Genomic DNA, 24,964 nt, shown 5'->3' with positions numbered 1-24,964 from the left:
GCGTTTTGCAAACATGTCTCTAAAGTGCATCAGGTGCCCCTGAGAGTACTGCTGCCAAATCCCCTTCTATAGCCTGTACTTCTTGTCATTTTACAGTTCCTGCCAGAGGACCTGAAGTGTGGAGACGCATGGACGGCGACATTACCAAGAGAGAGAGGAATGTTACCTTGCTCTGGAGGGTAGGCTGTTCGTATGCTATTGTTAAGTTTGCTTTTATGCGCTTCAAAGAGATGCTTCAACGCTCCCAATCCAGAGCCATTGTGAGCCTCCTGGAACAATCTGCAGCCCTGTGCTTTCATCCAGGTTTGAGACTGCGGACCCAGGTGTGTCGTGGCTGGGCACCGGCCAGGAGTGAGGAGCCTTTAGTTCTCTTCTTGGCTTGGTCTATTACAGTGAAGTCACTGCTTTTTTGGCAAAGTCACTCAGACTTTTCAAGGCTCATTTTCTTCATCTGGATGAAACAAAAGATATTCAGTATTCCTCAGGGCCCCAACTTTATTCTTAATAATTCTGAATGACATAAATGTGCCTTGCCTTCGCACCCCAAGAGCATCTAAAAGAGACTATTCTGTCTGTATGATGGCATATAAATCATGATTTTTTGGGGGGGGGTACCAGGAGTCAAACCCAGGACCTTGCACTTGCCAGGCGGGCACTTGTGCTACTATGCTACAATCTATGGTCTTAAGTAGATGCAATCTAGAAATTTGAAAGTATTCTTCCTATCAAATAAGTTGATTTCTGTCCCAAGAAGTAGATCATTTGATCAGCGGGTACAAATTTGCGACTGACTTGGAAATAGAACACAAAGGACCCCAAGTGAATTAACACATACTTAAAAATAATTTCCTGATTTAAGTCTCACACCCCTGTGTCAAACTAGGGTATAAAAGACTTTATGTACACTTAGTTTGTAGTCCAGTTACATTATGATTTTGTGTGGTTAACAAGCAAGGCGATTCTAGGCAGTTCTCCATTTCAGTATTTCTGATTTAATGTTAGTGGTCAGAACTGCCACTGGCATTTGCGAAGCCCTTACATATTCCAAATCCCTCTGTGTCCGTCTCCCAGGGAATTCAGTGCCGGGGGGTGTCCCTCAGTCTGTCAGTGTGACAGCCCTGCGCTCCTCCCCAGTGTCGGGAAGAAAAGCCCCGTCTATCGTCTTGCCCAGCAGGGTCTTTTCTCTCCCTTTGCTGTGTCTCTGGATACTGGCTCCAAAGATCTGACGGTTTCTATGCAAAGGACAGGTGGCGAAGTCCCAAAGACAGGTTCAGCTCAGCCATAAGAAGAATTTAGTCGAGGTGGCCTTTCTTGCTCTTATTTATCTTCTCGCAGCAAACTCTCCTGGCCCCCGGGAGCTGTTGGGGTGAGGGGCGTCTTCTTTCCCCTTTCTTTTTGCTTTGTGCAATCTGAGAGCAAGGCCTGACGGCTTGTTGGAGGGAACGCTTCTCCTCTTCCTCCTCAGCCTTTGTTTCTTCAAAATGTGTGTGCAGCTGCTGGTGGAAAAGGGTTCTAAGTATAAGCTGGCTTTGTTCTCCTTGGTGGGTACAGTTGTTCTTTCTTTCTCTGGGGCTGAAGAAACAAACCTCAGAGCGGGGAACTAAGCTTCCACAGCTACCCAGATCCTTCAGGGAGCCAGTGTCCTCCCCAGCCGGCCTGGCCTGGCCCCTGTGCTCCGGTGGGAAATGCATAGTGTGAGCCCTGGGCACTGCGCTGTGGCCTTGCACTAACCCGTGCTCGCGTCTCCGGCAGCCCCTGATGAAAATCGACTCTTTGTGCAGTGTGCGGAGCTATGTGGTGCAGCATCAGACCCCCCACAACGGCACGTGGGTGGAGGACATGGGGAACCAGACCCACCTCACTTTCCTGTGGACGGAGCAGGCCCACACTGTCACCGTCCTGGCCGTCAATTCCATTGGGGCTTCCCTTGCGAATTTTAACCTCACGTTCTCGTGGGCGATGAGCGAAGGTAAGGAGGATTCGACCCCTGCAGAGCCTGCCTGTCTGGGTTCCCTTCCTTCTTTGCATGAAAAATAGCAAAAGTGTCGCACACTGATGGAGGTCGTGTGGTGAGACCCAGTCTAAACGGCATTGTAACAAGTGAGAACATTCTAGTATTTCTGCTCTTTTAGAGCAGCGTATGTCGTAGATCAGCATTTCTCATTCTGTAAAAATACATGAATCAAGCCATGAATTTTGCGACCAGAACCATGGGAAGAATTAAGTTCATGGACCGAGGTCCAGGCTATGACGCCTTGGTTTACAAGCTTGATTGTTTCCATGATCCTGGCTGCAAACTGAGTCAGATGAGTACTGAATCAAATGTGATTGCAGGCAGGTTCAGTGCTGTCCTTACAGGAGATTTGATTTGGTGCTCATTCAATCCAGTTTGGGATCAGAATCCGGGAGAGAATCCATTTTGTGAACTGAGGAGGCTCTGTACATGCAAGTAGATAGTATTTATTATATATAGCATACTAAATAGTAGTATATTACAGTATATTAATAATACTATGTATACTAATAGTAGTATATTACAAGTTTTTGTAATGTATGTGTAATAGTACCACAAGTTACCGGGATGCAGGCTAACGGCTAAGGCTTAAAAATCACTGGATTTCATTTAATGTGAGTGGTAAATCCTTTTTCAATAATCTTGACATATTTGATTAATCAGAGCATTGCAAACCATTTTCACTAAGAGTTTGTAATCTGGATTACTTATTCAAAGTATACATTTTTAATGGAAGATACAGATTTCTTGTATTTCTACTGATATCTGAAAGCCTTTACAAGTATTACTTCCTCTGTGAAATTTCTACGCGTGTGTGTCTTATCTCTTCTTTAAATCTCGAGGTGATTCCCATCTTTCTTTGACTATTTTGTACCCTGCCTTATAGTATGATTACTTTTAAACTTACAAGGTAAGCTTCCTGTGATTACTTGGTACTGTTTTACACTTAAATTTACACTTAAATCCCCTAAGGGGAGGAAATTTCAGTGTGAGGAACCTTATACTGGTGGCCCCACTTAGAGTCTAAAGGGTGAGACAGACACAAATCCAGTCATCAGACAGCCAGTGTCTATTGGTGGCTGAGATAAATGTCCTCAGGAGAGGAATAATACAGTTTCATGGAAGAAAAGAAAAGGGAGCCTGACATGGCATCAAGGGTCAGAGAACCCACCTCGAGGACATGGCATAGAGGTCAATGTGCTCTATAGTGGGAGTTGGAACTCAGTTTTCCCAAAAGGCTGGGGGCAGGGAAAGAGAGCCGGATCCCCCAGGAGAAGTCTTCCGGGCCTAAGATGGAACCTGCAGGAAGGCCTGCAGGGCTTCAGTGGGGAGAATTGGCTTCAGGATGGAGGACAGCAACGGTAGAGAGGTGGGTCCAGACTTGGCCCCCACAGCCTGGGACTGTCCCCTCAGCCCCCTGTGCAGGACCTGTTACCATCAACACATCTGTGCTTTGAAGGCCATGCTCCATGAGAGCAGAGCTCCGAGGGTATCGGAGAGAACAGCCAGTGGGCCTGGGCAGGATTCCAGCTGAGAGCAATTCAGACTGACAGATTCCTTCTCCTAGACTTTCAGGAGAATCCGTTTCCTCCCTGTATCATACACGCCTTTATCCATCTCTTTATTTGACGATGCACAAATGACTGCTGTGTATTATGTTTGTACACATTGGCTGCCTTCTCTTCTTCGCCCTGTATCTGTGGGTTATGCGATCCTCAAGAGTATTAGTAAATTTCCACTAGTTTTGAATTTAAATATAGATTTCCTTCTTTTCTTCAGTGAGCATCGTGCAGTCCCTCGGTGCTTACCCTCTGAACAGCAGTTGTGTGGTTCTTTCCTGGACTCTATCGCCCAGTGATTACAGTCTGATGTACTTTATTATTGAATGGAAGAATCTCGATGAAGATGATGAAATTAAATGGCTTAGAATCCCTTCAAACGTTAAGAAGTATTATATCCGCGGTAAGTTTCCTATACATCAATGTATTTCTCTCATAAACTAGTATGACACTGCAGATAAACAACTCAAGTTGTATAGCCAGTAATGAGAACTTCAAAAATATAGATGATACCAACATCTTCACACTGGTAATCCTATTACCTCGTCCAAAATTTCATTCTATTTACGTTGACATTTTTACTGTAATATTTTATACAGTTGTAATCATGTATCACATCGGGCATTTCTCCCCAGTCTTTTCTACCATTATTTTAAGTGGTCATGTCATGTCTTATTACAAAGTCTACTTAAACTTTTTTATTTGAGATTCTTTACGTTGCTTCCAACTTCACCTTTTAAAAACTGTTCTAATGGCTCCTGAGATCTATGACTAAACTGTTTCCTCAGCCACTTACAGTGTCGCCAGCAATGAGTGCTTGGCCAAAGTGTGAGGGTTTGAAGCTAAGGGTTGCCATGATCGTATCACACAACATCAGACCTGGAATGCAGCCTCGGGTCAATTTATTTATGAATTTCAAGGGAGACTGATTCATTACCACTACTGCCTACAGCACAGTCTCTGACTTTCTTTAAACCCTGGGGATATAGCAGTTAGACTTCAAGAGATCGTCCCCTGGCATAGCATTCCTATATTGTTGGCCTTTGCAAAAATCACTGCTGGATCTGTTTTGAGCCTAGCTTGCCATAGGGGTGATCGTTTTCCATGCAGGAGGACCCCTACACGTTGCAGGAGGACCCCTCTTTGCATCTTCTTTGCCTAGAATTTCACGAGACTTTAGTCTTGCAGACACCTTGATAGGGAAACTAAGTAATAAGCGTACTCCTGTAGAAAGGGATATCGTCTGTTTTGAGGATGAGGAAGGGAAGAGGGGTCACACTGTCCTGGAAAAGGAAGTGAGGGGAGGCAAAGACCTGTACAGCCTTGAACAGAACATGACTTAAAAAAAATTACACTCTTCTGTATCTGGGTTAGATTTTTGACAAATTATTTGGAAATCTGTCTCCATTTCTAGCGATTTGGGCTTAGATTAATTTTGCAGCTCCCCCATCCTCAGTTTGGTCATCAGCAGCTACTGACGTCTGTGTTTGGGTGCTTTTTAGTACACAGGCCCCCGTGAATAGTGGTTAAATGAGCTCTCACTTTTTCTCTCCTCAGATTATTTTATCCCCATTGAAAAGTATCAGTTCAGTCTGTACCCAGTATTGTTGGAAGGAGTGGGGAAGCCAAAGATACTAAATGGCTTCACCAAAGGTAACATCTTTACATTCAGTTTCCTTTTACACCTGCAGGCACTTCTTGGTTTATAAGGGAGTAATGTTGCCATTGGGTTATTATCATTTTCCTTAGGAAATCATGGAAGAGTTCCTAGGCTTGCACATTTAGGTATGTAAGGGGGGGGGGGAATCAATAGGAAATGGTTTTTTTTTTTTTTTCCTCTGAAAAGCAAGCTGGATAAACTCACGGGGCCTCTTATTATTATTTCTGATTCATCTCATTTCGTTTGGAGTGCCAAATTTTGATGCTGGTTTTTAAGTTGTCTTCAGATTCAAGCCAAGTCAAATAATGTAGCTCCAAGAGAGAACTGTCTTTGCTATAGAATAAAAATGATTGTAGAGATTATTTATATATTTTCCAACAGATACTGGTTGAACTTTGTTTGACGCACTAGAGATTGAATGGCAAGCAATCCTCCCTGGTTGCATGTTCTATTGGAAGTGGGGGCAGTAAAGTATGTAGAAAGTAACATCATTTAGGAATAAGTTCCATGAAGGAAAATACGGATAAGATGAAGTGATGGAGTTAAAATGTGGAATTTTAATTAGGAGGCCAGAAATGGTCTTTTTTGGAGCTACTTGAGCAAAGCCCCACATTCAAAAGGGCAGGTTCTTCCGGCTGAAGGGCAGCATGTGCAAAGGCCCTGGGGTGTGAGCAGGTGGCTCTCCATGTGCCAGAGTGCACAAGATGGAAACTGGCGGGTTGGGTAGGTCGGGGTCTTAGAAGCAGAGGGTGGGGTTCATCCTTGTGGCTTTACTTCACCAAGAAGGATCAGGTGAAGATACTCGACAAATCTTTATGAAAAGCTGTTTTGTTAAATTTGAAGTGGAATACTAAGCAAAGCAATCACCTCACTTCTGGGATCTTCTCTTCATTATTACAGTTTTGAATACTCGTTTATGATGAAATAAAAAAAAGCCTACCATCATTTTCGATACAGAAGGAAATGAGTGTTTTCTTAAGCTTGAGTTGTGTGAATTGTATTTCTTTTTCAGTTGATGAAAAGCACCAGAATGATGCAGGTCTCTACATAATTGTGCCGATTATTATTCCCTCTTCTGTCTTAATGCTGGGCGCACTGTTAATAGCACACCAAAGGTACTGTACTTGGTGCCAGGAATATTTACAATAAAGCCCCTGAGTGTATTTAAATCTAGACATAAAAGTCAAATTGTGAATATGCTTGTACTAAAATGTTTTTATCTGCATTCCCTGTATACTTCAGATAGCATAAACACGAGAGGGCTGTTTTCCTTTTTGATAGGACAACATAAACCTCAAGGAAGAGTTTATTCCCCCAACTCCCATGTTCATTCAGGAATGACACCCTTACAACAGGAAATCCTGGCCAGCGTGGTCTTGGATGTGGTCAAAGTGCTTGAGGTTTCTGCTGGCGACCACAGGTCTTTTGAAGTGGGCTTTAGTTTAGTAGTGACCTGGTGCAGCCGGTTTATTTCTGACCAGCAGAGACTGGCTCTAGTGGCTGGACGGGGCTGTAGCCTGCCTGGTTGTAGACACACAGCTCTGAGTCCCGAGGGTGGGCTGGGCACCATGTCCTTCTCTCTGCTGAGACATGCAGACCCAGGGAGGCCATCTGACCCATGCCGTGTCTGTAGAGATATTTGCCTTCTAGCTAAAAGGAGGGGAAGAAACTTTCAGAGTCTGACTTTATTTTTTAGTGACGTGAGTGATGGGCCATGTTTCTGACACTCACGTGATGGCCATTCTTAATATTATGTTTTCCAGGTAAAATCATGCAAAAGGTAACACAGTGCCTACACACGGCCTTCAATAAAAGTGGGCCATTTTTTTGTGATATTGATTATTAATTTGACATTGATTAATTAAGCGGGGAATTTGGTGAAATTCGTCAAAAGTGAATCTGACCTTACGGAGTTGCTGGTTTGATGGACTAATTTCTAGAGTGCATATTCATTAACTATTAATATTGTCAGTATGTATTTTTTGTGTGATTCTAATGCTGTGTTTATCCTTTGTAGAATGAAAAAGCTGTTTTGGGAAGATGTTCCAAACCCCAAGAATTGTTCATGGGCGCAAGGACTTAACTTTCAGAAGGTTACTTTTTCAGTATTTTCAACCCAGAAAAAAGAGGATTACAGTTTAGATGCCATGTGACTTCTAGGTCTTTAAACATTTTTAAGATCTAAAAGCATTTATTTTATTCATTTTAATATGAGTCCTTTTATTAATAAGATAGCAGGGATTTGTAACTAGGAAGAAACAAAATTCATTAGTTTATCATAGGGGAGCTGACAATATATATGTTTCTTCTAGTCACAATACATAATAAGATAAATGTTAGATTAGTAAGGGTCAGATCTGAGGAAGGATAGATACTGGGCTGCACTTTTTGGTACAAAGTGATTGTCTTTGGATAAGAGGATTAGAATCAATGATCTGTATTATTTAGTAACTATATTTATTTAAATCAACTTAAAATTGTATAAATCTTATTTTTAAACACTACAATCAGAAAACATGCAGTTATCCTGCTGAAGCTTGTGTCTATGCAGACAGTCCCATTCCCTGTAGAAGACCTAATAAAAGTCAGCTATAAAAATAACTTGAAATTAGTTCTATGATAGAATTTTTCAGAGAAAAAAACCTAGAGCTTGGTGATTGCTTTACTAACTTCACTTGTAACAAGGTTCACTTTCTGCCTATAAAAACTGAAAAAAAAAATCAGATTCAGTCTTTGTGTAAAACACACTATGTTTTTAAAAAGTAATTACTTGGAGGTTATGGTGTTCTTGAAGATCACATCTTTGTCATGACTCGTTCGTGAGACGCCCTCAGAGGCTGGCTGGGTCCGCAGCTCTCTCTACTCTGTCCCTCACCTGCTGTCCAGCTGTTCCTGACTTGGGCCTCAGTGGTGCTTCTCTGTCTAATTCCTCCAGCTTTGCAGCGCCTTCCTCCTCAAGGAGGAGCCTGCTCCAGGCTCTTCCTTCTGCCTGCCTTCCCAGAAAGATTTCTACCCTGCTTCTGCCTTGCTGCCCGTTGGGAGGAATTTCTTCCCTGCTGAAGTTCCTAGATCAATTTGCTGTTGGTTTATCGTGTGTAATGCTAAGGGTGAGGCCGCATTTTATCCCTCACGCATATTGGTGGAGCTCTTCTGGCTACTCAGAGCACTAGAGCCGAAGTCATTAAATATGGGCCACTGACTCTTAGCTGGAATGCCTGTTTATTATGTCTAAGTCGCTGAGATACTCCTCCATGCGTGTGGATTTTGCCTGTAATTCTCCATGCCTTGTTTCCTCTTCTGTAAAATGAGGTAAGCCATAGCATTATTGGATTGTTCTGGAGGTCACAGAAGCCAGCGCTTGTGATGCAGAAAGTTCTCAGTAAATATTAGTTGTTACTTTGTATCATGTGCATATTCGAGTTGATTAGTGTCCTTTCTCTAAGTAGGAGGGTTTTTTAGTAGGAACTACATGATGTCTAAACAAGACACTTAACGTTTCACCTCTGAATAGGTATTAGATCGGGAATGATCATTGTAGCATCTCTTAGACTCTGAAACTCTCTCCTGCCAGCATGTCACACGTTGACATCTCACCTGTGAAACTGTGAAAAAGCTTCTTGGATTTCCCCAGGCAAGGCTAGACCCACTCCAGCAAGATGCAGCTTGAACCTGCACTGATGGATTCCCTCCCATCCTCCATTCAGAAAATGCCTGGCACAGAGGAGCCTAGGCAGTGTGGGCAGTTGCACCAGGGAAATATTTGTAGACTATGTCCTACCAAAATTCTCCTTTTAACATTCCCGAAGGTGAACGTAGCTCCTTAGGGTACGTCTGCCCGGTATAATATCAAAGTAGACTGCAGTATCACCAAAATTTTCCAGATTCTGGGAAAGAAATGTGAAAAAAATTTTAAGATGTTTAATCCTTTCTTGGAAAATTGATTTTTTTAATTTCTGCAAATATTTGACTTTCTAATCCTATAAAATATTTCTAAGCCTATAAAATATTTCTAAGCTGAATGGAGGCACAAAAGCTTAGTTTATTACTAGGGCTTTGCAAGTACATTAAGAACAGATCAGTTTTGGAATATAATGAGAATATTTATGAAGTGAAGAATAGAACTTCAAAGATTTTATTAAGGCTAAAAATTGTTCTGAAAAAGATACAAACTTATTTATGATACCTGCCCTTTCCACTTCATTCTCCTGAATGGCTGAAATGTATTTTTGGAAGGGAAACTAAAGCAGGAAACCAAATATGCTAATTTTTTTAAAAGCCAGTACTTTAAGGGGTTTTTCAAAGAAAACACTTCTTTAGAACTGCTGCATGCAAGACATTGGCACACAAGGTGACACCATATGTGATTCAAAGTTTCTCCTAATGTAGTTTCCCCCGTGATCTTTTTCACATTACACTCTTTCTATAGTTTATTCTTCATCTTTTTTTTTTTTTTTTATCGGTACCGGGATCGAACTCACAACCACCTTTTAGATAAATACATAAAAATAGAATAATAGAGGGGTGGGGTGCCGCTCATGGTAGAGTGTTTTACTAGAATGTGTGTGTGTGACCGACCCCAGGACCTGCTATATAAACACAGTGTCTTAACAGTTTGCCTGTTGGTCTCATTCTTTTCATAGTAAGAGACACAGATAAAATCTGCTCTGCTTACTCCCTTTGCGGGTTCCAGCCCCTCTTCCATCCAGCTGTGCTCTGAGGCTTCCCAGGCTCACCTTTGTGTGGGCGTGGCCATGGGCAGTAACCCTTTGGGGTGTGGTCAGTGCTAGTCCACCACTTTGTTTCCAAGGACTTTTCCTGCCTGTGTTGTGGAGACGTCTCCATGGCGACAGAGTCACTGCAGCTCATCCTTCTGGACTGGTCTTTCACAAAGCAGCCTAGGAAGGCACCAGGGCTCATTCATCTGCACCTCCATGGCTGCATGCTTAAATTACCCGAGCTTTCCTTCCATCTGTAGGTCACAGACTGCTGCAGGAAGTGTGCCTGCAAATGTCTCTTTGTTACACCTAACATTTCCTACTCTGTCCAAAGAATATTCTTTGAAGACTATATTTCTTTCTTTATGAAAGAAGTACCTGTGTGTAGTTTAATAGTGAAATAGTATGAAGAACAGTTATTAAAAACCAGTGTCCTCCTCCACCTCCCCCTACTCTTAGTCTGGCTTTTCCAAGGCTCCTTCATTTTACTGTTGTGATTTTAGTTTTTCTGACAGTTTACCTTCATATTTCTAAAAAATCACAGCACTGAGCTGCTGTAAACTCTAGCTGCTGATTTCTGGCCCTCATAAACGACTTGCTCATTCAAGGACTTTTTCTCCCCTCCTTTGTCTGCTCCTATGCATTGTTTCATTGTTTTTACAATTCCTTGGTAATCTCGGGATTACGATTACTGCCGCTTCCGTCTTGTGTTCTATCAGAGAGACTTCCTTTTTGCTTTTTGTAAAATTAGTGCGCTAATTCAGTTACTTTCTTCTCCATTTCCCCCTCTGCTTTCCAATCCCTAGAAATTACTAACTACACTTTTACTAAAGTCACAGTTGGTAGCGGCCTGTGATCTATGTCATCCATGGGTTCAGTTTTAAAAATAGCAAGCTGCTGTATGGAATTTCAATCGTCAAAATTACGTAAACATTCCTTACAGAAACCGGTAATACTATGCGAATACTTTTCTTGGTGTATCCAGTGCTAAAGGAGAACTTTTTAGAAAAAGCCACTAGAAATATCCTACTCGATCAAAGTTGTGTCAGATGGCAGTTGGCTTCATCTTTTCACGAGTTTTTATCCTTTTTCTTTTGCTAAGTTTCTAGTTGCCTATCATCTGTCTACCCTTTACCCATTACCTACCATTTTTCGTCTGCCATCTCCCTGTTTATCCATCGTCCATCTGTGCACCACCTATTGTCTGTCTGTCTTTTCTATCAGCCTAACCTTTTGTGCGTTTCTGTTACATAGACTATTTTATCCAGCCCTGTCTTTCCTGGAAATTAGCCTAGCACAGTCTGTCTGGGATCCTTTCTCTGCCACCTTCAAAGCGAATTAGGCCTTCTGTGAAGGCCATAAACCCTCACTGCCACTCCAGAATGTTCCTTTAACTCATTTCTAGGCCTTGCTGCTTCCCAGCAGGCTTTTCTTTGTCTGTGCCAACTTAAGTAACCTCCTAAGAAAGCTCTGGGCTGGGCTCAGTCTCTGCATGCCTCAGATTCCTTCTGCTGCAGATTCCTATGCTGATAATTTTCTGGAGTATTGATTTGATTTGTAGTTTGAAAAAATTGTTCCAATAGAAACTTGGGGACAATTCCTTCCTTCCCTGTGTCCAGCGCTGTTGCTCAGAAGTTAGTACCCCCCCCCCCCCGCCTGCCCTGCTGACTGCGTGGTGTAGTTTTATCTTTTTAAAAACACTTTTCCATTCTTGATGTTGCTTGATTTCAGCACTGAGTCAAAGATGCTTCTTTTTTCAGTGGACGTGGTGTCATTTGAGGAGACTCAGTGTTTTCCCTTGGTGCTCTGAGAAATGCCACATGTCTTTGATTTCCTTCCTGTCTTGTCTCTTGGGTTCTCTCTTTCTCGTAGGTCTGTTTGTTTCTTTGCTGGATGTTGAGGATCTGTGTGGACTTTCTGTGCTTCATATCTCTGATCCCATGTTTTCTTTGCCTTTTTGTTTTGCATTCTGAGACCTTTCTATTCTTCTAAACCTTCATTGGAGTTTTATTTAACAGTATTATTGTAAATTTCTGAGTAATTTTTTTCAGAATATTCTGGTTTTATGTGTGTTATGGTTCTGTAGTCTTACTAGAAATGCCAATTAGAGGATTTTTTTGAAAATTTGACTTTTTTTTCTATCCCTTGAATTTTCTGTTTCTGTTGGATTAGATTATTCTCTCATCTTAACTATTTTTAAAAAAATCTTGGCCCTCCTCCAAATCTCAGGCCATCCTTTGCCTTTTATTGTTGTGTGGACTGAGAGGTAGACAGGCTTCCTGAGAGCCTGGGGCATATAGACAGGAATAGTTGTCCCAGGTGAGTGGCCTGGGCTCCGCCCCAGTGCCCAGAGGTGTGCTCTGAAGAGTGGTGTCAGCTGACAGGGTGGCTCTCTTTCTCTCTGGCTCTTTCTCAGTTGCTTTTGCAAGCAAGCTGTCCCTCCTTTTGGGTGTGGGGGCGCTTCACACACAGGGCCTCTCCAGTGTTCAGTAGAGGCACAGTCCCGCCCACCTCAGCCTCTCCTTCCCTGCTTCCTCCTGGATTCTCCTCCGTTTCCTCCCTGTCTTCTGGCTCTGCTCTGCAGGGCTGAGGACTCACTTCCTCTGCAGCTGATGCCTGCTCTGGATGCATTCTGGACTGCTCTGGACCTCCTTTGCTCATGTCTTCTGAGCTAACACTGCCCTTAACGCCCTCCATCTGTCCCAGCCGGATTTAAGCTGCTCATTCTCTGTTACCCTGCTCAGAGCATCCTCTGTGTTGTGGGTCTTTGTTTGGTTAATTCACATGCATTCACCCTAACAGCATCTGCAGGCAGGGAAAAGACGCATGTTCAGTCTGCACACAGTTTCTCTTTTACTTTAAAGATCAGAATCTTAAGACTGAATCCTTGGCACAGGAAAATGTATGGTCTCAATGGCTTTTCCCGTACTTCCATTTCACAGTATAAGAGATGACAAACCTTTCTTCTTTAGCATTTTTGCCTAACCAGTTATTTTTTTCCCTAAATCGAAATCATCTGAAGCTTTTCCCTTAGAGTTATTTTAAGACTCTTTGATCTGACTTTAATTCATTTCATTCCTTTGCATTTTGAAGGTTTTTTTACAATATTTTCTCTTATTTTTTCCCTGGTCCAACTCTATTCTCCTGTCTAAGTTTCTTACAAGTTTTCTAACAATTTAACTGAAGGGGCTGAGTAAGACTAAAGTCAAGTGGATTCTAGCTGGGGCTCTAACAGCTCCTCTGGATTGTTTATCAGCCAACATGGAGCTCATAAAGAGCTCAGCACTGTCCTCTTCAGAGCCACACGGATCCGGGTCTGGACTGGGCCTGCAGCTGTGTGGTGACCCTTGCACATATTTAGGAGATCTGGTGCGACTTGGAGTTGGACGCTCTGTTAGAAGTCGCTGATCCCTGCTGTGCTGTAAAGTGCGTGTTCCGGGCCTACAAGCATATATTTCACTGGTGTCCAAAATTAGTTCAGTTCTGTTCTTATTCCTTATCCCCCTCAGGTCATAAGGAATCAGGAGAAAATATGATTTAATCAGCTCAGTGCCATTCTAGCAAGTAGAAAAGGAATACAACAAATTCTTCTGCCCTTCTGTGTGTTTGGGATTTCTGTCATCTTTCACTGAGTTTAGAAAGATAGCGGAGCAGAAGAGAAGCACTGAGCTGGAGTCCTCACGCTGATCTGATTTGCGGTGTAACCTTACATTAAGGAAAAATCCCACCACAGAAGTTTTGTGATTCTCTTCTCCGCTACTTTAATATTTCCTTCTCTTTATTTTTAAATTTTTCTTCTCACCATTCTATCCTTTGTCTTTTTTTTCTTCCAAATGCTCCAGTATTACTGTGGTCTTGTCTCCTCTCTTCTCCCAGCTCCTTTCTTTTCTTCTGTTATTCTCCTGTGGTCTTCTGCTAGAGTAAATTCATTCTTACAGTATTACATTAAATCACAAATTTAAAAATTTCAAAAAGCCACCTTAGTATAATTTTCTTTTCCTAAAATGATACATAATAGTAGTATAACACAAGAACCTAACTTAGAGTCCAGAACCACGCCTAACAGAAATGTTTTGAAATCTTTCATCTTTTCCATCCTGTGTGACTTTTTATTTTGCTTGCTTATTTTGTTTTGTTTTATTTAAACAGAATGGACATTCTTTGAAGTCTGATCATGATCACTGCTGATGAACTCAATATGCCAGCTTCCCAACAATTCATAGCATCTCAGAAGATTTTTAAATTCTGAAGAAGGGGAACAAATCAAAAGCATAATTTTAACTATTGAGAACTAACATGTGGTGGATTATGTTTGTTTGAAATTTAAAATAGATATGTAAATTTGGGTCACAACAGAGGTTTGAATCCACTTCAGTTTGGATGTGTTATTTTCAGGCTATCTAAAATTTAAAAGTAATACTCATAATTTTGGGCTTGCTATCAATCATTTTCATAGCCATAAAAGAAAAATATTATGACTGTGTATGTTGGAACATATCTATCAGGCACCATCGTGTATCTGGTAGCGAGCGCTGTGGCCCAGCACACACTCAGGCTGACAGGTGGCTTTGCAGACAGAGGACGGAGCTGCAAGGGGCACAGAAAGTACTGCTCTATGTTTTTATGTCTCAAATTTTTCATTTTAGATCCCTGTTTAGGCACTTGAGCCTATGAACCGACCTGTTTGGGCGTTCTTTTGAATGTGTGGTAGCTTTTGTAGATGTTCTTTGGGTCAATCTGGGAATTTCAGTTTTTAATAACCTGAATAATGCCTTATGTACTAACTTTCATTGCAACCTAAAGAAAGCCAGGAGATGTGGCCTGTACTGGTCATAGACCAGTGAAAATTACAATTCCTATCAGAATAACCCTGCCTACTCAGGTTGGATTCCCCAGATCAGAAAAAAAAAAAAAAAGCATAAACTTCTGTCCACTTTGCTGGGCAGTTCTTGCCCAAATCTAATTTATTTCCACGGAACTGTCCAAAATGTTAAGCAGGTATGGAAATGTGCCATGATGCAAAGAAGAGAGAGTCTTTGGAGCTTTTACGAATAGTTCATGAGGAGGACAGGACTTTTTTTAAACTCTGAAAACAGACCACTTGCCAATTCTGTGAGTTTAGTACCCTAAGCATGCTCAGTTGTTCACAAACTAACATAGAGAGTTTGGGGATGAACCCAAATAATATTCAAATTTAGACTACCTGTGGATCACTTATATTTAGATTTTACTCATGGTTTTACTGGGATGTCTTAAAAGGTATAGGAAAGCGGGAAGAATGTACCTTTCTCCTCTTTTATTGAGTATTTACAGATGTCCTTGAAGTACAAAATCTGTGTGAAATTATGAACAGATATTCTTTAATTCTTCCCAGCTGAGTAAATATTTAATATGTGCCTAGACTGTTCTAAAATCTCAAAATATTGGATATTTGTGAAACAATTTTAACCAAACATACTTTTAGTAAAACTTATGACCCATATGTTTCAATACTGTATGGATACGTGATTCCTTAGTATTAATGAAATCTGCCATCTGAATGTGTTTTTAGAGGAGCAGTATTTGGTTCCAACAAATTAGTTACCTGCCATGAAGCTCCAGGAAACAGTGATTCTCTCAAACAAGCACGAACTTGAGGAACACAGAGAACAGGACTGCATGCGATGGGTTGTTTGATCTATTTTTGGTTTCCACATTGGTAGCATCTAATTCCTTTATTTAGGGATTTTAATTTTCAAGTTCATTTACATTTTAAGACAAGTCAGTGCATGCATGCACATACACAAACACACATGAAACCTTTAGCAAAAAACAAAATGACCAAGCAAGTATTTGAAGGAAACCACAAATCTACAGATTCTTGCTAGAAAGAAATTAAAGACAGAACAGCTTCTCTTCCTATATCATGTTGGTAGACTAATAGAAAAGGTTATATTAACACACGATTTGTCATTATGCAGTATTTTAATACCTATATGAGTTTGTTCTATTATTATTATATTTAGTGTTTGATATGTTCATTCATGGTTTTAACCACTGATACATTTCTCATAAGAGTTTGGACATGTGCTAAAAACTTGTATTTTTAAATGGAATGCACTTGCCAATGTGAGGAACAGGTGGGCGTGTCATGATCTCAGGCAGATGTGAAGTGAGTCTATTCATTTAAAAAGCGTGAAATTAAAAAGTTTAATGTATGATATACAGCACATTTTCTATAAAGCTCAATTCAGCTGTGCTAGCTTTTCACTGTGATGTATCTGTGGTGTTTTTATTTATCTTTTCAGTACATTCACACTGTATGATTTGAGCTTTCTGCATGCAGATTCTTGATTTGTACCAGCTCTGTAAGATTTTTGTTGTGATGTAACCATTCCTATAAAAACTCTAATGTGCATTTGTCTTGTGTATGTGTCTTCATTCCATGTCTGCTGCATATGTTTTTATATGAAGTTACTTACGAGGTATAGTGACTTACAGGTCTGTTACCGTTTCCATCATCATCATCGTTTTCAATAAATCAGCACCAAAGCTCTTCTTTTCCTCCAGCAGCCTCCAGCAGTTCTGAATAGTCACAATTATTTTCTCTTTGTGTCATTAAGTATCTCCAGACACATTTTGCTCATTTTATTATCTTTCAGTCTATGTTTTTTCTAGCTGGGGTTTAAATTTTCAGTTTGTGGGAATGTACTTCACTGTACCAATTATTAGGAGTTCTCTGGAGGATGACGTTCTCTGATTAACATGATGATTGTTTTTTGAAAGTTAAGCACCGTGGACACTGCCTTGTTTATTCCTAACCACACCACGGTGAAGCAGTGTTGCGCTCATTTTTACAGATGGAGCAGAGAGGTTAATGTACTTGGTCATGATGACAGAAGCAGGAGGACTCAGCCTCAGTCCATTTCATTCCACTCTTAAGCTCCCTCCCTTAAGGTTTTGATATATGTTTTAGTCCAAAAATAATTAACTAGTAGGAGGATCACACTCCTGCTTATTAGCCCTCCACACTTGCATTTCTGCGAGCATGGATTAATGAAGTAAAAATATTAATATAATCGAGCAATCCAATGTGTCTTTTCTTTTAGCCCGAAACATTTGAGCATCTTTTTACCAAGCACACAGGATCAGTGACCTTTGGTCCTCTTCTTTTGGAGCCCGAGACCATTTCTGAAGACATCAGTGTTGATACCGCATGGAAAACTCAAGAAGATGTGGAGCCAGCAACTTGGGTCTCCTTCCTTGCAACGGCACCTGACCCTGAAAAGGGGTCCACCTGCACGAGTGACCAGTGTGACAGCTCTGCCTTCTCTGCCAGGCGGGGCACCACTGTGAGCTGGGAGGAGGAGAGCCCCACACAGCCCTCCGTGAAGTACGCCATGCTGGTCAGCACCTCGAAGTCAAGTGAAACGGAGGAGGAGCCAGGGCTTCTACCTGGATCCATGGGCATGGGCTGCCCTGGCAGGAGTTCTCCAGGGAGAGACTCTCTCTCTGCTGGCTCCTGGGAGATAGAAACAGAGGCAACTTTTATCATATCAGATCAACAGCCTGACATGACTTCAGCACACCTTTCATTCTCCGAAGGACTGGACGAACTTTTGGAGCTGGAGGGAAATTTCCCTGTAGAAAGCCAGAGTGAGAAGTCTGTCTATTATTTAGGGGTCACCTCCGTCAAAGAGAGAGAGGGTGGTGTGTTTCTGACGGAGGAGTCGGGGGTGCTGAGTCCATTTCCACCCCACTGTCTATTTGCTGATATCAGGATCCTCCAGGACAGTTGCTCACACTTGGTGGAAAGTAATTTCAACTTTGGAACTTCTGGTAAGAAGACCTTTGTGTCTTACATGCCCCAATTTCAAACCTGTTCTACTCAGACTCAGAAGATAATGGAAAACAAGATGCGTGACCTGACCGTGTGAGATCATTCCAGAAACCTTCGGGTTTGTGTTCTGATGGCCACAGGAAGTGTCATGGATTCTTTTACAGCCGGGTACAGGAGAGAGAAAAAACTGTCATGGTGGAGTGTGAAAATGATTGTGTCAAAATTATGGATGTCTGTCTGTCATTAATCAAGAGGAGAGACCAATCAAAGAAATGTGAGAAAGCCTTCAGGAGCCGAGGTGGGTCTATGGACTGCTCCAAGGAGTCTATTCATACACGACCGTGGGAAAGCCTGTTTCTAGCCAGAAATATTCCCGCTTCTCAGCGAATACCTCCTTTGGAGCCTTAGACCTCTGAAGAAAGAACTAACCTCTATTTCAGCAACATCTTTAAGAGAGGGTTTCAAATCAACACCTGTGAGATAAAATTGTTATTTCAAGGGTGCATTTCCCCTTGGGTTGTCTTTGTTTTGCACTAATTCACACACCTACAAGTTTATACTTCATCCAGGTAACCTAGAACATTCTGGAAGCGTGTGATGTGTTTGTATTTTTGTAACCAGAACATTACAAAGCAGCACGAAATAGGTGTTCCATCAAATGCTGGATATAGAGCTGTGAATCCCGGCCCGAGGTTGTCCTGGTGCAGACAGACAAGCCAGCGAGCAGTCGCGTGCCAAATCTGAGTCGCTCAGCACAGGAGATTGCACGTTAGTGCGGTGTCACCCACTGCCAGGATCCGGAGGAAGAGGAAACGCACCAGTCTTAATTCTGCTCTGCAGGACACTGACAGGGCCACTGTGTGATCTCCTTGCATTGCCAGGCGTCACCGTGTCTGAGCCTGTGTGACTCACCATTGTCAGCCATGTTCTCCACCTGCACATAAACTTTCATCACTTCCTGAGCATTCTTGTTTTATAGGAAGCAGCCACTGTGCTAATACTGTAACTCAGTTACTGCAATAATCCTACGAGACATTTGTTATTGTTAGACTCCTTTTAAAGATTAGGAGATTAGATAATCTGTCCCGGGTCACAGAGTTAGTGGGGTGATAAAACCCTCTGCTGTTAAATAGTGGATTGTTATAAAAATTTAGGGAAAATTTAGACTGTCTTATACTTCAGGATGGTTAGATACTTACCTTTTCTTCCCAGGTATTCTATGAAAATAATTTAGGGGGCAAAGAGGTAAATGCAGGCTTTGGTCTTTTAAACTTATGATAAATCTGAAACTTATCTTTTTAATTTAAAGACCTTTAATGACAGCATAAGCTTCTAATCTGTCTCTTTAAATCTGAACTTTATGAAAAGAAATGCAGGTATTCATCATTCGAGTTATAGCTTCAAGTGCAAACAGATTGTTAGAAGCTAAGTTATGGGTCAGGATTTGTGGAATTTTGTTTCTCAGCTTGAAATCCTAAAGTTCAAAGATTAAAAAAAAAAAAAGGAAAAGCAAACCCACAAGACCCTGAGGCATGCTTTCCAAAGAGTAGGGGCTACTGTAGGAATCTGTGCCTTGTTTGAGGTGAGTTCCAGGTTGGCAGGAGGGCTAGGGACAGAGACCTTTTCTTTGTAAACCTAATCTTCAAATAATAGAAGGGCCTGAATGGGTCTCTCCAGCCGCAGGAGAGCCTAGACTTGGAATAAGGGTTTCTAGCCCCAGTCATTACATTCTTTTTCCAAAAAACCCGGTTTCCTTTCCAAGTATCAAACACATGGCCACATTGCTTCAGGAATACTGACCCTAACTGCCCAGAAGGCCAAGTGAGATTCCTCCTGGGGAATCCTGGCTGGCCTGTCCAGGACCCACGCCAAGCAGGAGACATCACAGACCCCAGGTTCATTGGAGAAGAAGAATCTGGGAGAGAAACTTTTCCCACATTCTATCTTGCAAGGGTCAGCTTGAGGTCACTTTCATGGACTCTTGTGAAACATTCGTTATTGAGGATACTGATTCTCAGATTTTAAAATATAAAATTAAAATTGTCCATGCTATGTTGGTCAAGGTAAGTTACATTTGGAAAAACAAAAAAGACAAATGTGGTTAGGAAAACCAGGAAGAGCTGTTTATAAGAGAGAACTAGGGCAGTCGGTGATTTCGCTTCCTGAACAACGCGTTTAAAACAGTAGAGCACCTCTGTTCCTATCCACCATGTGCAGGGAACAGCTTAAAATACAAAGTTGTAGGTTAGAACCGAGGTCTGTTCCATGCATGGTGAGCGTCAAAATGTGAATCCCTTAGGGTTTTATATTGAATGTGTTATTTTTATACGAAGTTTATCAAAATTTATTTTAGAAAGCTTCTGAAAAATGTCTATTTTTCAAAATTAATTGTGCTTAAGATGAAAGGCATTACATTTAATTTTATGAGGACCTCTGACAGATTAGTTTTCAATAACATGTTTATTCAAAAAATGTGGAGAATGCATTTGGAAGCTATTTAATTTTGTAGTGACAGACATCTATTGTAGATGACATATTTTTGAAACCTGTTTTTGAGTGTTTGGCAAACTGAACTTTCTGTTTAGTCACTGTGAGTATGGTAATAAATGTTATTTAAGTGTCAAAATATGCATCACTAATTGTTCTATAAAGTTATCCTCTTTCTCCTTTATGTACCCAGGTTCATAAAGTTTGTATGACCATATATTTTCACCTTTCATCATTATGAGGCATAAGCAATGTTATTATTTTGGGAGATGAAGGTCCAAATAGAATTATTATGAGTTAAGGTTACTTTAGGGTTATTTTATCTGCTGTATGAAGAACTGGTCCTTGTAGTCAGCTGATACGAAATTATTTTTCATCATTCCTCGATCTTGTCCTCAAAGTTCCTGCAAATACACCTCCTCGCCCTTGGCAGAGGTCGCAGGCATTTGCAGGTCCAGCTGTGTCCTCTCTGAGCTATGCAGTGGATCCCCGCAGGCTCTGCTGGCTTCCAGCCACTCGGGATGAAAGGGTATTCATTTTAACCACCAACGAAGATCGCTCGTGTTAATTAAGAGCGAGCTTTAATTTGCTTCTCTATCTCGTTAGCAAGTCCTGATGTATAGTGATCGATAAACATCCATTTTGTTTATTAGGTTTCTAGTAAACTGCATTTTTGCCACTATTTATCTAGTATGTTCGATCCTACTCGTCTTTGTGAAAATGCATGTTATTGAGGTAGTGTCTGCTTGTTATGAAATTAGTTTTTTTCCCATGATGAGTTTTCTACATAATGTGTTAAATGTACCAATTTCAATATTTTAATAGTCACATGGTATTTCACTTCTCAAAGAACAGTGACTTAATAATTCAGGATCGATGAACTTGTTTTTAATTTTGTATTTTTATGAGCAATACTAAATTGAGCGTTCTCATACAGACTTATGTCTTGGGCCTACTTTTGTACAACTACTTGTCAAGACTCTTGGTTGTGAATTAAGAAACCAACTCAAATCACACACAGTATTATACACCAAAATCCTAGCTCTCAGGAGGATCACAAATAGGAGCCCAGTCTGGGCAATTTAGCGACTTAGTAAGATCCTGTCTCAAAAAAATAAAAATAAAAAGATTGGAGATGTAGCTCAGTGCAAGGGCTTCAGGCTCAACCAGTTCTGCAAAGAGAAGGGGTGGGGGGAGAGAGAGAGAACCTCAGATTAATGAAAGTACCTTTTGGATATTTTAATTTTAACTTCAATGAATTTGAACATAGTTCCATGTGTTTAAACTTTTTGTGGTTTTCTGCCTTCATGTGGTTTGTTTAAAGTTCTGTTTGTTTACTAGAAATCTGTTGGTCTAATTCATCGTTATGCTTTGTGATTTTATTATACTTGAGATATAACACACCCTGCGAGTGCGGAAGCCTCCATTATAGCTTAGTGGACTCTTGGCACTTTGCCCCCCAAAGGTGTATGCTTTGGAATGCATGTTCCTCTGCTGGGACACAGGGTGGGTTTTTACTTCATTGTGACGGACACCGCCAGACAGTGGATGCATGAGCCCAGCTGTCCACACCATAGGACAGTGCGGCTGCTCCCCGAAGGAAGGACACCCTGACCAGTAATGGAGCCATCAGCCGTTACCCGTGGCCATTCTGATCATGTGTGTCACAGTCTCTCATGCTTTTCATTTGTATTTCTCTAATACGAGATGATTTTTGGTAATGATTCTCTTTCTGCCACGTTGGTTACTTGTATCATGTATATTTTTTTCTCTCTACTTTATTCACGCCCCAAACATTGTTATATTGAAGCCTTATGAAATCAGTAGTTTTGTTTGCTTTTGGGTGGTTTTTTTTTTTGGTACCCGAAACTGAACTCAAGACCTTGTGCTTGCCAGGGAGGCGCTGTGCCGCTCAGCCAGATCCTCAACCCAATCAGTCGTTTTTTTGAATTGGCTTTTGTGTGCTGTTTTCCCTTGCATCTCTGTTTTTCCACTTGGGGTAATATTCCTTCATCCTCACGAACTCCTTTCAGTGTGTCTGTCTGTGCAGTGATAAATTCCCTTGGGTTTTGCTTGCAGATATAACTTTACCCTGCCCCTCCCACCAGTCATGCAGAGTGCTCTTCTGGCCCTGTCTTCACTTCGGTTCCATGTGAGTCTTTCAAGCTCCAGCTCCCTGCACTGTTTTAGGAGCTCAGAAGAAGCCACTGGGCGAGGTGTCCACTTTGGTACCATCGGTGCCATGCGGCCCGTAGCTTTCCATCACATTGGGGCTGACCTGCAGCTTTTTCTGAAATGGAGAGCACTGCAGTCCCTTCTGGGAAGCATAGTCAGCAATTGGTCTCATGTTGTAGAGTGTGATGGGCCCACATGATGTTTGCCATGACCCATGCAGACCTTGAGGTTCTTGGGGTGAAGGAGAGGATGAGAAAATAAACTGGGGTTAGGGGGAGCCCTTATCTCCTGATGTGAGGCATAGTACCCTACATGCAGCTCTACCCTGCAGCATGTTTATTTATAGGCTCCAGAGAAGAATGTCAGTTTCAAGCCCGCTGCCTAGCAACTTGTCTGCCTGGCTGGCCTGGGCCCCTGTCTTCTTGGAGCTGGAACAGTTTGTGTAGGTGGCTTGTTTTGGGCTCTCTGTGTTCTCAGGGCCAGCCTTGCTTTAGCCCCACACACGTGATCAGTCTCCAGCCTCAAGGGCTCCCACAGATGTGCACTGCATTGGTCGCCTAGCCCGAGAGCTGGGCAGCTGTCAGCCAATCCCACCTTGAGTAGAAGGAAGGGAAGCCAGGGAAGAGTGCAAAGCCTTCCACAAACTGGGGCACTGAGCACAGGTCTGCGGGTCATAAGTCCACAGATACAGCCAGGGAGGCCGGGGGTTCGCTCTGCTCGCCCCTTCCTCTCCCCCCGCTGCTCCTGTGTAATGGCAGGCAGCGCTGTGTTCTGTTTTGTCAAGCTTCGCCCTTGTTGCTGGGAGGCTGAATCCAACACAAGTGCTTTGCCATGGTCACTACAGAAGTGTGAGGAATTCTTTGTATATTGCAATCTGTTCTTGCTCATACACTTGGACATTTGTCGTATTTTTCATTTCTATTTTGCCTGTAGTATCATTGCCATTAACACACTTTGCTTTCTTCCATCATTACATGTTTCCACTTCTTTATTCCCCCTGCAGCTTGCATCATATTTAGAAAAGTATTACACATTTAAACACTTGATTAATAACCAATTTTATACTATTTACTGCTATGACTTGGGGATCTGTATTTTTAATTTACTGAAACTTTATTTTAGTGTAAAAAGTAGAATCATGGCCTATCCTGTACTTTTTTCTTCAAGTGGCTGAAGTTAGTTGTCTCAACAGAATTGGATTCTAAGAAAGCAAACAAATATTCTTTTATTCCGCTCACTTAGCACTAAAAAATGCTTGCGTATTTGTGTTCATTTGGGGACTTTCTATTGTTTTTCATTGATTATTAAACCATTTTCTCCAGTACTAAATTCGTTAATTACCAAAGCTGCTTGATACATTTTGATATCTGGAGGGCTAGATTCCGTATCTTTGTCTTTATATCTAATTGATGTATTTTCCAGACCAATTTTCATTTAACCAAGTTTTTGAAAAAAAAAATTCAGTTGGCATTGCAACTGTTAAAAGCTTTGAAAAATACCACTTTTGTGTTTGTTGTCCCAAGATCATACGCCCATTTTAAGACAAACTTGGGAATGATACTGCTTACATCTTCCTAAGTAATGACCCAGAGAAATCATTCTGATCATATCTGTGATATTAATATTCCCCAGAACCCTAGTGGTGTGGTAGGTGCTGCTGTGGTCAGGGCAGCCTGCTGTCCCAAAGCCCACAGATAAAGAGGTTTGTCACTCAGTGCATTGCCTTCTTCCAGTCTGGAGGTGGGAATCCGCGCTGGGTACCCCAGTTGTGGTGGTAGGGGGCTCTTCTTCGAGGCTGTGACCCTCCGCTTCTTTCTGTGTCCTCACAGGGTGAATCGTCCGCCCTCCAGGATCATTCGTTAGAATTTCAGTGTATAAATCTGGGGGGGGGGCATAAGCCTTCAGCCACTATAGTGCTCCAAACGTCATACCTTAAACTCAGGCTCTCCACGGGGGACAGTCCGACTGGGTCTGTCCTTGACACAGCGCATACAGGGACTCCTTTCACTGGGGGGTCTTGGGGGAGGAAGCAAAACTCCACTCCTACCCTCAGAGGACTCTTGGGCGCCTTGAGACTTAAACTGACATAAGAGAGATGAATAGAAGGGAAGTGTACAGATGTAGTTCCTACATTTTCCACAGCACGGGAGCCTTGGAAGGGAGATGAAGGCTCCAAGAAGTAGTCACTGCTGCTGGACAGAGAATGGCGGGTGCAAGACGTGGACAGGTGAAGAGGTCTGGGCTGAGGGAGGTACATGGCTGGAGACAGGAGTGAGTTTTGTTTGTGTGGACTCCTTTGTCTTCAGTTTCCCGGACTTCGTGACAAGCAAGCTGCTTTCAGGGTGCAAATGTAGCTTAGGAATAGAGGGCTTGCCTTGGTGTAATTCTCAGCACCACAGAAAGAAAGAAGAACCCGAAAGAAAAAAAAAAAGAAAAAAAAAAAAAAAGGAAGGCAGAAAATAGAGAAGAGGAAGAAAGGAAATATAGAAAAAGGAAGAAAGGAAGATTTCTTTTGGAATAAGGAGGACTTTTTTC

At 41.9% G+C, this 24,964-nt stretch overlaps 1 protein-coding gene across 3 annotated transcripts in view; it reads left to right on the top strand.

The window, feature by feature from the left end:
- The window catches only part of Lepr (leptin receptor), a 72,746-nt gene extending 52,232 nt beyond the window's left edge, over positions 1–20,514 (top strand). For 2 of the 3 annotated variants that reach the window (XM_063259054.1, XM_063259056.1), the window contains 7 exons: positions 97–179; positions 1,753–1,969; positions 3,794–3,976; positions 5,131–5,226; positions 6,246–6,348; positions 7,251–7,326; positions 14,098–16,345. In XM_063259054.1, the coding sequence (XP_063115124.1) occupies positions 97–179; positions 1,753–1,969; positions 3,794–3,976; positions 5,131–5,226; positions 6,246–6,348; positions 7,251–7,326; positions 14,098–14,136 (797 nt within the window). In that variant the 3' untranslated portion in view covers positions 14,137–16,345. Of the gene's footprint in view, positions 1–96; positions 180–1,752; positions 1,970–3,793; positions 3,977–5,130; positions 5,227–6,245; positions 6,349–7,250; positions 7,327–14,097; positions 16,346–17,036 lie in introns of those variants that run through there. The other variant, XM_023561333.2, reaches the window with a different exon arrangement.
- Positions 20,515–24,964: the final 4,450 nt, after the last annotated feature.

Source organism: Cavia porcellus, unplaced genomic scaffold (genome assembly GCF_034190915.1).
Source record: "Cavia porcellus strain 051 isolate PalLab524CR breed Dunkin Hartley unplaced genomic scaffold, mCavPor4.1 scaffold_1, whole genome shotgun sequence".
NCBI lineage: Eukaryota > Metazoa > Chordata > Mammalia > Rodentia > Caviidae > Cavia > Cavia porcellus.
This window is presented reverse-complemented; position numbering and strand designations above follow the sequence as displayed.